Here is a 13,402-nt window from a genome sequence, read left to right on the forward strand (position 1 = left end):
TCTTTTCATCCTGGGTAGCAAGAAAAATATCAAAAACTATAAGTCATGTCTGAAGGATACAGGAGTTGACTTGAAGAGGAATTGTCTCCCAGTGGCCAATATGGGACAGTTTGAACATCGACAAAGACGACAACTTAAATTTTATTATAGCACATATAATATATCAAAATACATGTGTTTATAAATACTTAAATAAAAAACCAATTTGGCCACCATTAGAAGTGCCAACTTACTATTTTGAAAACTGGTAAATAAAGGTGAAGAACTGAGCATTTGCTATCTCTGCTTTATGAATTGTACCACTTGGTAACCCATTCGTGGATGAAAGGAAATTTCTCACTCAAGAAATAGTCTAGCTCAAAGTAAAGGGTGATAGAATTGGAAAGTCATCATATTGAAACCCTTAGTCAATTAAATGGTCTAACTATTGAGGTAACATCACAAGAAGAGATAGCCCAAATGAGAAAACACAGATTGGTGACCAGTGAAACCATCTTGACAAAAAGAGACCTGACTGGTATCTGACCAAGCCTTCAGACTCAACCAACCTACAGGAAATACAGTGAACAAAAGACCGTGTTAAATGACACCAGAGAGATGTAATCAGCAGAACTCAGATGGTAGGAGAACTGGCAGAATAAACAGCCCAGTTTCTTCAACAAATAAATTGTAATGAGAGCGAGACAGAGAAGAGACAAAAAAGAGGGAAAGATGAATGGGAGAGAAACTTCTAGATTAACAGAGACCTAAGAGAAATAACAACAAAATGCATATGTAAACATTTTTGGAACTTGATTCAAACAAACTTGGAAAAAAATGCCTTCATAAGATAATTGGAAATGTGAACACTAACTGGATATTTGATGATTATTAGTTAATATTGGGCATTTTGGAGTAATTGAAGTTTTATATTTTTTAAAAATGTCCTTAGCTTTTATATTGGAATATTTACAGATAAAATTTTTTGACCATCTTAGATTTGCTCCAGAGTAATACATACAAAAGGACAGAAAGTGGATGAGAATATTAATGAAACAAGATTAGCCATGTGTTATAACTGTTAAAACTGGTAGATGGATATATGGAGGGTCATTATACCCGTCTGTCACTTTTTGTAAGGACTTGAAATTTTCCACCATAAAAAGTTCTGTTTCGATTTCAAAGGAACACAGAGAGAAAAGAGGGGAAAACAAACAAACAAAAAAACCCAGAATCTGCAGAAATACAGGAAGGAAATCTAACAGCATGCCTGAATGTTAACCCCTGGACGTGTTTCTCCCTGTCTGCAAGAGCCTAATGAGAAGGCTGTGTCTAAGTCGGAGAGCTCTGGGTTTGAATCCTGTTCTACTACATGCAGTTGTGGGGACTTCTGTTACCAGATCTTCTGAGCCTCTGTCTCTCAGCTGTGAAATGGAGACAAACAAGTACCCACTTCCTAGGGTCGTTGTCAGGATAAAAGAAGGATCTGTGTAAAGCACGGGATACAATACCTGGCACCAGTCGGCACTGAATAAATGTGGGCTGTTGACGATGAGTTTACTGCGTGGAACATTTAAACTCAGAAAATAAACCAATGAATATGTGCACTTTTCAATGAATGCTGGAGCATTTTTGACGGCCTTTTTCTGTTTGTTTTTCCAAATACAGGAGTGAGATTAGATTTTACAGTGTCCATCGCCTGAAAAACGGCAAGTGCCTTGTAAAACCAAGTCAAGAGTCATGGGGCTCTCGTCTTCTGAAACAGATAGAAAAGGAATCCCCCGTAAGGCCTGCCTTTCTCCCTTACTTTTTCACGTCTGTTTTTCTATTTTTGGTTAAGAAAGCAAGAGAAGCCGCCTAGAACAAGAAACTTCCCTCTTTCGCTGCCTAGAGGGGAATGTGAGTAATGGACTTTTCCATCAGGGTTGTTTTTCCTGGACGTGGTGTGCCCCCTCCAACTGCTAGAACATGTGATGCAGAAGGAGACCTTAAATAAACTTCAAATGTTCCTTATCAGTCGGCAGTGCTGTCCCAGTTCTAGTAAATTATGAATTTGTTTTCTGCATTTGCTGCTCTTCTGTTTTGAACAGAAGTCCTATTCATTCACAGTATGAGCTGAGCGATTTCCATATGCCCCACACAAGGCAGAAGTGGTCCTGAACTCAGCCCCCAAATATGCACATGGCTGGCTCCTTTTTTTTTTTTGCCATAACTGGGGATTGAACCCGGGCCACAGGAGTGAATAGCAGCAGATCCTAACCACTAGACCACCAGGGAACTCATTATTTTTTTCTTTTTCTTATAAATGTTTTGTTTACTGGGGTGGGGAATGGGAAGAGCTGATACAAGAGGATATGAAGAGAAGAGATGTCTGCCTTCTTTCCTTTCCTTGTAGCCCAACCCCATTCAGCCGGACCCTAATATACTGCACTGAAAATAAATTTCATATGCAGTAACCTACAGTAACCTAAAGATCAAGGCAGCTTAACTGGGCTGTTTTCAGATGAAAGAACTGTTCATTTGACTTGAAAAGATACTTGTTCAAGAAAGTTTCTGCTTAAGTTTTTTCTTATTTACCTCCGGTGTTTTTTTGCGTGGCAGGGGTGGTCTCGGTTGCCGTGCAGGCTCTTCTCCAGTTGTGGCAAGTGGGGGCTACTTACTAGTTGCAGTGCCCGGGCTTCTCATTGAGGTGGCCTCTCTTGTTGCAGAGCTCGGGCTCTAGAGCCTGCCAGCTTTGGTAGTTGTGGCACATGGGCTTATTTGCTCTGCGGATTGTGGGATCTTCCCAGATCAGGGATCGAACACAGTGTCTCCTGTTTTGGCAAGCAGATTCTTTGCCGCTGAGCCACCAGAGAAGCCCCTCCCCTGGAGGGCTCCTTCTTCGTCTTCAATCCCTCCATGACTCTTCATTGCATCCTCCTGCTTTAGTTTTTTCATAGGTCTTAACCCTCATGTGAAATTAACCTTATTTATTATTTTTTAAATTTCTCGCCCCACTCTGGACATCTCCCTCATCATCACTGTGTCCTCACCACCTAGCCCAATACCCAGCAAAACTAGCTACGTAATTGGTAGGAGCCAGTGAAGACGGAAAAATGTGAGCCCCGTTGTTCAAAATGTATTAAAAATTACAAGACCGCAGAGCCTTAAGCCAAGTGCAGTGCCCTTCTTTGCAGGTATCACAACCATTATTATTAAGCAACCCCCCCACACAAATAGTTATTAGAATGAATGCAGGTCTAAGGAAAACCATCAGGAACCTAAGGAACACTGGCATCCAGATTGATAAATGATGGAAAACAAGACCTAGCCTGTGTGTGAAGGGGATGCATGAATCCTCAACTTCAGGGATGACTGTGAGGTGAGAAATGAGATGGTCATGTGGCTCGCCTTGAGAAACACTGAGTCTGGGCTGTAAATCCCCCAAAGGTCAGGACCATAGTGTTTTCATCTTGGATTTCCCTGGCAGGGCTTCTGCACGTACGTAGTGTTCCATGAATATTTGATAGGAACTGGATCAGTTCTCAAGGCAGAATTAGAGAAGGTTGAGGAGTTATGAAGGAAATATTCTTTTCTTTAATGCAAACCTCACTATATTCAGGAGGAGATGAGCCAGTCTGAAATGACGTTTGCCCTTTTAGTTTATGATGGGTGGTTCAGAGCTGTGCTTGGCCATTGAGTTTTAGAAAACTGCAGCGCTTTGCCTGTGTTGGGATTTTATGGTGTGTCTGGCATTCATTTGGTATATGATGTGTTCTGTGATGAAAGTGATAGTTTTGTGAAAGTCCAAAGCTTCTGGTAAGGATTCCTAAGACTGTATTTCTTTAAAAATTGGGTCTACACTTTGACATTTTTTCCCCTAAAATGATGGACCTATTTCCCTTGTCCCACTTAAAGAGATGGTGAAAGCCCCACAAAGTCACCAATACTTTTGTCCGAGCTCACCAGTTAGTGATCATCCAGTTATGTCACAGTTTGCATTTTATAGGCATAATTTCACTTATGCCTATATTTCATTTGGACTTACTCTGGGGGTATAATTTCATTTTCTTTTCTAAAATTTATTTCACTGAAGTGTAGTTGATTTACAATGTTGTGTTAATTTCTGGGTTTGTTTTTTTTTAATTTCATTTCATTTTCAGTGGGACTCAGCAGAGTTCCCTGAGTCTGCATTTGGATCCCACATTAAGCCCTGGCCCAGGGCAGACTGCCAGAGAGGAGCCAGGTGGAAGAGCAGTGGTTTCAGGTTGGGTGTAGAGTGAGAGTTGCCACTATTCCAGCGTGCCCCTTTCTATGCAAATTCTAAAGGACAGCGTCCTGTCTAACACGTGGACCACAGAGCTCCTATCTGCTACCAGGGCTGCAGCAACTATCCTTTCCCCAAGACGGAATCCCTGGTACCTTAGCCTCCCAGTGTCTTTGCACCCGGGACCCCACCCAGCTCCCCAGGTCCGTGTTGATAATCACTCATCTTATTAAACAGTATTGGTCAGCTGATGAAGGGTATTTGATTCCAGTTGTCCTGTCTCTTGTGAAATACTGTATTAGATAGAACCTTTTTGTTTGCAAACCAATTTTAAAAAAGTTAAACTCGCCTAAGTAAAAGTAGAAATTATAGTGATTCAGACAGTCTTTGGATTCTGTTTGTCTCCAGCTCTTCTTTCTGGCCTGAAGTACTGTGGTACTCCAGGTCTCATCCCAGCAGCTTTTTAACTCCAGAACAAAGACAAACACATTTCTTCCCTGTTCCGTTTAACTGGGAATATAGGAGACTTGTATTTTTATTGCTATTCCTGAATCTGGGCTTCCCTGGTGACTCAGTGGTAAAGAATCCGCCTACCAGTGTAAAAGATGTGGGTTCGATCACTGGATCGGGAAGATCCCCTGGAGAAGGAAATGGAAACCCGCTCCTGTATTCTTGCCTGAAAAATCCTATGGACAGAGGAACCTGGCAGACTACAGTCCATGGGGTTGCAAAAAAAGAGTTGAGGCGTGAGTTAGCAACTAAACAACAATTCCTGAATCACATGTTTATTGTTCTTTAATATAGGGACGTGAGGTTTCACCCTAATCATTCGGATGGTGCGCTCATGGAAAAGCAGGGATGTAATTAGAAAAGGTGAAACAGTTAAGATGGTTGGAAACCAACACACTTACTGTGATCATATCCTGGTTTTAGTCTTCCTGTGTGCTCCCACGGCCATAACCTGACCTTGCCCCAACCCTACATTTGGTCTGTCACTTTACCTGCCCCTTCAGGTCGGCTTTGGCCTCCTATATTTAGCCCATTCAATTGTCTCGATTCTGAAACTATCAAAATTCTGATTGTCCTTCAACAGTGAAAAATTGTTTCCTTATCTTTGGAAATGTCACATTAGTCCTCTCAGTAGACTTTCCAACTCAGGGAGAAAAGTCACCATTTGTTGAGCTTTTGCTGCTATATATCCCCAAATAGAAGGTTCCCCCAAATATAAAGTCACTCCTCATCCTCCCACTAAGAAGATTCAAGACAAGTGTTTTACCCAACTTTGTGTGTATGTGCGAGTTCTCAGTCACGTCTGACTCTTTGTGACCCCATGGACTGTAGCCTGCCAGGCTCCTCTGTCCATGGGATTCTCCAGGCAAGAATACTGGAGTGGGTTGCCATTTCCTACGCCACGGGATCTTTCTGACCCAAGGATCAAACTTGTGTCTCCTACACTGGCAAGCAAATTCTTTACCACTGAGCCACTCAGGAAGTGCCTTACCCTACTTGAAGATATAAAAATTTGGGAATGTAGATGAAATAGTCCAGTATTTTCTTCTAATATTTAAGATTATTTGTCCTATGGATTAATAATTTGGGTGATTGCTATCTTGCATTTTCCCTCTTTATGAAATAATTTTTTTCAGCCTCTCTACATGCATCTGTCTGCTGTGTGTTGGCCCCGAAATGGAAGTCCCTGACTGAATCATCCTTCTAGCTTACCCAAGCACAGCATCTTTGCTTCTGCCCAAGTCATTTGAGCTACAGAACTTTTTCTTTCTTTTTTTTATAATTGAAGTATAGTTGATTTACAATGTTGTGTTAGTTTCTGGTGTACAGCAAAGGTATTCAGTTATACATATATTTTTTCATATTCTTTTCCATTATGATTTATTATAGGATATTGAATATAGTTCTCTGCATTATACAATAGGACCTTGGGTTCTTTATCCATTCTACATATAATAGTTTGCTTCTGCTAATCCCAAACTCCTAATCCGTCTTTTCCAATTCTCCCTCCTTGGCAACCACAAGACTGTTTCTGTTTCATAGATAAGTTCATTTGTGTCATGATGTAAGTGATATCATATGATACTTGTCTCTATCTCTCTCCGACTTATTTTGGTCAATGTGATCATCTCTGGGTCCATCCATGGAGCTGCAGATAGCATTATTCATTCTTTTTTTATGGCTGAGTAATAGTCCATTTCATATAAGTATAACATCTTTATCCATTTATCTGTCGATGAACATTTAAGTTGTTTCCATGTCTTCAGTTAAGTTCAGTTGCTCAGCTGTGTCCGACTTTCTACAACCCCATGGACCACAGCACGCCAGGCCTCCCTGTCCATCGCCAGCTCCTGGAGTTTACTCAGACTCATGTCCATTGAGTCGGTGATGCCATCCAGCCATCTCATCATCTGTCGTCCCCTTCTCCTCCTGCCTTCAATCTCTCCCAGCATCAGGGTCTTTTCAAATGAGTCAACTCTTCGCATGAGGTGGCCTTTCACTTTCTTTATAGTCCAATGCTCACATCCATACATGACCACTGGAAAAACCATAGCCTTGACTAGACGGACCTTTGTTGACAAAGTAATGTCTCTGCTTTTTAATATGCTGTCTAGGTTGTTCATAACTTTCCTTCCAAGGAGTAAGCGTCTTTCAATTTCATGGCTGCAATCACCATCTCCAGTGATTTTGGAGCCCCCAAAAATAAAGTCTGCCAGTGTTTCCACTGTTTCCCCATCTATTTCCCATGAAGTGATGGGACCAGATGCCATGATCTTAGTTTTCTGAATGTTGAGCTTTAAGCCAACTTTTTCACTCTTGTCTTTCACTTTCCTCAAGAGGCTTTTTAGTTCCTCTCCACTTTCTGCCATAAGGGTGGTGTCATCTGCATATCTGATGTTATTGATATTTCTCACGGCAATCTTGATTCCAGCTTGTGCTTCCTCCAGCCCAGCATTTCTCATGATGTACTCTGCATAAAAGTTAAATAAGCAGGGTGGCAATATACAGCCTTGAGGTACTCCTTTTCCTATTTGGAGCCAGTCTGTTGTTCCATGTCCAGTTCGAACTGTTGCTTCCTGACCTGCATGGCCAAGTAGTGTTAAGCAACTTGGTTACTCTCGCATTCAACCCTTCCGATTGTAAGGTCACATGCCTATAATTATTATTGAATTGGCAGTAACTCCTTTGCTACTGATTTCACCAAATGATCTTTATAAGCATCCAAACTTGATATTGAATTAGGTTGTTTCAAGGTATTGTGTCTCAAAGGAATTGGAGTCTTTGAAAGAACTTGTTAAAGCCGCAGTCTCATTTCTGAGGGACAGGGATTTTGACAGGAGAGAAGGCACCTCTCCTTTGATTTAAATACATGGTTTATGTCTATCTGCCAGTGAAATTCCTTGTGTTTTGTATGTCCAATCTCATTTAATTTCTCCAACACCCTTAATGAGATAGGGACTTTTATCCCCATTTTACTAAGAAGGAAACGGATTCTCAGAGAGGTCAAATAACTTCCCCAAGGACATATGGCTACAAAATGCCAGGCTCATCTGGCTCTAGAATATGTTTTTAGCTACACCACACACTAGCATGAAAGTCCAGAAGATTCTTTTTTCACATGGGAAAAACAGGGTACCACATCACGGCCTCTTACTTAGCCATTCTAAAATTAAAAATTGGGTTCGTTTGTTTGTGTTTTACTGGATTTTATATATTTTTCTCTCTACTTGACTTTGAACTATAATGGATTTTTATTATTCCCTGTCCACTGAGTTCATTCATAATGATTTTGAAGTACAAATGATGAAGTAAATCCCTTTTCAAGACCAAGGTCATTCTACCAAGATTTTCTGTTTGTGCCTAACATCACTGATGCCAATTCTAATGTTATCCCATGGAATTTGGAGTTTGCTTCTGAGTGTGAAAGCGAATGGTGTAGAGTGGCTGTGAGTACCACAGCTGAGCTCAGTATTATTTCTGTTTGTGGTCATTAAATTCCCTGCCTGTTCAGAATGTGTACAGACTGAAGAGCCAAAACTGAAGTTTGGATTCTTAGATGGCATAGCCAATCTCTGAATAATTATCCAATGCAGATGATGCATGACCAATAAACAACATTTCATCATGTGTTTTACACGTATTATGAAAAAAGGCTTTAGGTGGCCAAAAAAAAAAAAAAATAGCAGAAGTTTTGGGTTGTTGGGTTTTTTTTTTCCTCCCATTGCTCTCCTGACTCATGTTGAAAGGCTTTTGTTTCTAATCAAAGCAACAAACGGTAAGGTCATTTCCTTGCGATTATATGGCAGCGGAAGGCGTCGGGGTTTTTAGGTCCCTACTTCCACCAGCTTGTATTTGGAGAAAACACACACACAAGTGCTTAATACATGTGTCCTTTGTCCTGCCCGTTCTCTCCAGTCCCTTTAAATGAGCCGAGATCATGGTTCGGAGGTAAGAATAATTTCTCTTATAATCTTTTGACTGCAGACAGCATAATGGTGCTTCTTGAGCTCTTTCTGGCATTTCTTAGAGAATCGAGGGCAGATTTTAATATTTTACGGGGGTGAATTAACTTAAGTACTAATATTTCAGAACCCGACTTTCAGAAAAGGAAACTTCTTGTCTTCCCTCTTTTCAAAGAGTTATTCCTTCCCACAAAGACCTGGATTTGCTCCAGTGATAGCACTGTGAAGATCATCCTTAACGCTCATCTTTTGGAGGGTTTTCCTGTCATTGTGTTGAATGTTATCTCTTAAAGGTCCTAAAAGGCTGATTTCTTGTTTTCAATTTCAGAACTTTGGTAATTGTTGAAGTGTATAATTCCACCTCACTGCTCCCCACAACCCCACCCCAAAACCATTCTCTTTCTTTTTTTTTTCAATTGTAAAGAGTTGAGCTGTTATACGGATGTGGAAAGAACAGCAAGGGCAGGAATGGTGTCAGTAAGCAGCGTGGAAATGCTTTGAGATTTGCAGTTGTTAATCATCTCCTCAAAACAGTGTGTTGGGAGCCATCTCTATTTCTGTGAGCATTTGGCAGGAAAGATCCCGTGGGGGACTAGAACTCATTAGTAGCTTTTCTAAAAGGACCTTTTATCGTCCATCCCTGTCTTGCCTCAAAACAGAAGCAGGAAAATGGAATTCCATCCCTCAGTCTAGTTTATGAAGACTTCATGCAATCAGAATTCAACAATTCAAGGTAGAGACCTCAGCAGTGCCATTTTCGGGAATGGCTATCAATTGATTCATAAAACCTTTATGATTTGTCAAAGGAAGTCCTACATCCTAATTAAAGGGAAGCCTTTTTTTTTTTTTCCTTTCCTCCTGTGGATTGTGGCTGTGGTAAGCTCATCAAGTCCAATTCTGTGCATCCATTTTTTTTTCCCCTCATGGGTAGAAGTTGGAAGTGGAGGAGGGGAGGAAAATCTGGGTAGACTTCAGAAAACAAAGGAAATTGTCTCATCCAGGAGACTGCAAAGCTCTTGGGTATAGGAGGAAGTCTGTGGAGGAAGTGGGTAGGATTGGGTAGAGAGAGAAACGTCAAGGAAATAAATATATCACAATAGGGGCTGGGATCCTACCCCCTTGACATAATCTAGCACAATAGAAATCAATCAGCTGTCTCTAAATCAGTCCTGTCTAAAACTATTTAATGATCTGAAGGAGTAGAAAGGAATGTAATCATGTCCAAAATGCAGTCCTATTGCCTGGATTCTATTATGGTGACATAGGCATGTGAGATGATCCTGCTTTTAAGAATCAGGACGTAAAACCTGCCTAGAAGTAAGACCATCTTGTCTTGCAGCCCTTGCAGGAATCAGGAACTACATGTCTTAGCAGAGAAACTAAAATATTCCCAGAAACACCAAATTCCACTCCAGGGCACATTCTCTGTGTTCCAGTACACCATTTATTTGGTCATTCATTTGGAGTACACAGGAAACTGTGTACTGATGACTATTGGAATGGAGGTTATTACGGTCAAGTACCCCACCCCTACCACACCCTCGCCATGGAGAGAGTGCCCAATAACAGTGGGAAGGGTGGGAGATGGGCGGTGGACAAATACCACTGGTTGAGTAGGATTGTTAAATGTATTTACGCTGTGGACTAGTTGAGCTGAAAGAAACCTCGTAAGTCACTTTGTCCAGTCCCCTCATGCTCTTACTGAGTAGTTGGAAATCCAGAGTTGCAGAGGAATGTTCCTAAGATCTCCTGTTGCATTAGGAGCAGGACACAGTCCCAGAGGCCCTCTCTCCAAAGCCCTGGTTTTATACTGTGTCCACCACAATGCTGTTTCTAGGACCAGCTGGTTGCTTTGTCTGACTTCCAATATCTCTGCATTTATGCAGTGTGAGTTTCTTCTCCTGCACTCATTTCTCTCTTGGAATAGAGAGGTGGGAGCTGCATCCCAAATGAGACTCTGCTTCTTATTATGGGCTGCTTCCAGCTGCTTCCAATTGCTGGCAGAAACCAGTGAGCAGGTACATGAAGGACCCCAAGAAAAGAAGCAGCAGTCTTGTCACTAGTCATAACAAGCTGCAGTACTAGATAAAAACGTACTAAAAGACTTTCTCTTTGCTTTGAAAATATTGTCTGAGCCTGAATGTATTAGTCAGCTCTTAGTAGATGCCTGTCTCAAGATCATAATTCAAGAATGAGACACATTTGTTTGTACCCAATCTGGATTCCATGAAACTCCAGTTGAGACTTCCTCTTGCTTAATGTTGGAAAACTATGAAAATTTTTAAATGAAAAACTTTTTCTAAACTGGAAAGAGAAAGCTGAGTACAGGTAAAATATACAGTAATAAATGTTAGTGTAATCTGACAAGGTTAGTCAAACAGTTTATCATTCCAATAAAAGCAGCAAGAGCAAAGGATGATGTTGGGCTCATTCTCTGTTTATTTTAGATGCTTTTTTTTTTCCTCTTAAAACAAGCCTTTTTTAGGTGGTGCTATAAAGTATATGTTCACTTCTGTCCTGTCTTGGTTTATTTCCTCTTTTGGTTTTCATCTATCCTTGCAGGTTAGAATGAACAAGTCAGCAGAGTTTATACTTGTTGTTTCAAGATTTTACTGTATCCTACCCTTTCTGTTAGACATGTTTTATATTCAGGTTTTGCAGTCAGGAATGAGATTAGTCCAGAAGCTGACCTTCCACAGTAGGAAATCTTTTATCTAAAGAGCACTGTGAGACAGACTACTGGATTCTGGGTCTAGATCTGCCCCTGACTGATGAGCTCTGAGGTCTTGGTGAGCTGACTTTTTCCCATCCAGTCCAGTCCTCCGAACCCACATTCATGGGTGAAGGCAGTAGTCTAGTGCCAAGACCCCTTTTCAGCTTCGAAATGCTCTAACTTTAATTATATGAAATAACTACAGATTCTTTTTTTGTATTTATTTATTTGGCTGTGTCAGGTCTTAGCTGCAACCTGAGGGATTTTCAGTCTTCGTTATTGGCATGCAGGATCTTTAGTGGCATTTAAACTCTTAGCTGTGTCATATGGGACCTAGTTCCCTAACCAGGGATCAAACCCTGGCTCCCTGCATTGGGAGTGTGGAGTCTTAGCCAGTGAATTGCCAGGGAAGTCCCCTAGATTCCTTACAGACCAGTTGCATCTGTCTCTCCCTTTCTGCTAGCCACCGTCTCCCTCTCCTCATTCCTCTCTTCCTCTCCTTTTCCTTCTTCTCTCCCTTCTTCCTTCCTTTCCACTGATATTTTCCTTTTCATAAAAAGAGATGCTGGGCATGGGCTATAATGACTCAGAAGCCTGTTGAGCCAGGGGCAGTCCATGAGTAGGAGCGATGGGAAGACAGCAAAGTTGAAAATGGAGAAGTTTCCCAGGCTGTAGACTGAAATCATATGTGGAGGTGTTATCCAGGAAGAAATCTGGACCTTGTGGGTCATGGTTACATCTCTTGTGTTGAAATTTGACACTACTCCTTGGATTCCAAATTCCTTAGAAGTCAACACCTATTTTCTGGGGGTGTCCTGCGCCAACAGCCTGCCAGACTCAGGCTTACAAAGGTGAATGAGGTGTAATGACTATATGAAGCTCTGACCAGTGGAGGGAGTGCAAATTGGAATTCTTCAATGACTCTTGGTAAGTCTTCCAAGCTTGCCTTTTAGTTCATTTACTGGTCACTCCTGAGGAGTAGAAAAGCTGTTGATATAACATGGCTGTGAGTAGTAGAATTTAATTATTATGATTCTGAGGTCAAAAGATTCAACCAACGGGTGTTTTTAGGTAGAAATTGCAACATGTCAATTACAGCAAACAGTGACACCGTAAACATTCAGGAGTCCACTGGTAAAGGTTCTGTTTTTGGTAGGGTATATCCACATGAAACAGGAAGAGGAAGTGGCAGGAGGCTTAGCACATGAATCCTGCATGGCCACTTATGAACCGAGTAACCTCTCTGGTGTCGTGACAGACATAATTACAGTTATCTTACTAGGTTGTTGAGAGGATTAGAGCTGGCCTTTGTCACTCAAGACATACATAGTAACTGGCAGTTGCTATTATTAGGTAATATTATTATGCATCTATCCCAAGTACAGGGCTTCCCAGGTGGCACTAGTGGTAAAGGATCCACCTGCCAGTGCAGGAGACACCAGGGACGCAGGTTTAATCCCTGGGTCGGGAAGGTCCCCTGGAGAAGGGCATGGCAACCGACTCCAGTATTACTGCCTGGGAAATCCCATGGATAGAGGAGCCTGTGGAGCTACAGTCCATAGGGTCGCACAGAGCTGGACTCGACTGAAGCAACTTAGCACTCAGCATGCATCTCAAGTACAGCAAATAAAGACAAGGGTGCCGTGAAGATATGTAAACATCACTGGAAGACTGAGTGTACAAACTAATGAACGGATAATCTTTTTTCAGGGCCCTTAATGTTCATGATAGCATAAGTGTGAATCAGTTATTCATTATCCCACCTCTTGTCCTCATCAGGGTATCCATCAGCCTTTTGTCCTCTTGGACACATGAGATCACTTGACCTTGCAGACATTTGTCTGGATTTCACTGGGCATAGTTTCACAAATAAGTAATGAATTACCATATGTCCATTGCAAACTTGCGTGTTGGGCCTGATTGAGGTCAAGTGTTCATCATTTTAAAAGACCTAGTTCTAAACCGTTTTAAGGACGTGAACCCATAATATAA

General features: G+C 41.4%; 1 protein-coding gene across 14 annotated transcripts in view; it reads left to right on the forward strand.

Annotated features, from left to right (window-relative positions):
- FRMD4B (FERM domain containing 4B) overlaps nt 1-13,402 on the forward strand; it is a 388,656-nt gene that overhangs the window by 220,658 nt on the left and 154,596 nt on the right. Inside the window, exon 1 of one of the 14 annotated variants that reach the window (XM_081528392.1) lies at nt 8,520-8,683. The exons of 12 other annotated variants lie outside the window; for them this stretch is intronic. In XM_081528392.1, the coding sequence (XP_081384518.1) occupies nt 8,660-8,683 (24 nt within the window). In that variant the 5' untranslated portion in view covers nt 8,520-8,659. Of the gene's footprint in view, nt 1-8,519; nt 8,684-13,402 lie in introns of those variants that run through there. One more of the 14 variants, XM_081528393.1, reaches the window with a different exon arrangement.

This window comes from Giraffa tippelskirchi, chromosome 9, assembly GCF_054371585.1.
Source record: "Giraffa tippelskirchi isolate mGirTip1 chromosome 9, T2T-mGirTip1v1.2.pri, whole genome shotgun sequence".
Classification (NCBI taxonomy): Eukaryota; Metazoa; Chordata; class Mammalia; order Artiodactyla; family Giraffidae; genus Giraffa; species Giraffa tippelskirchi.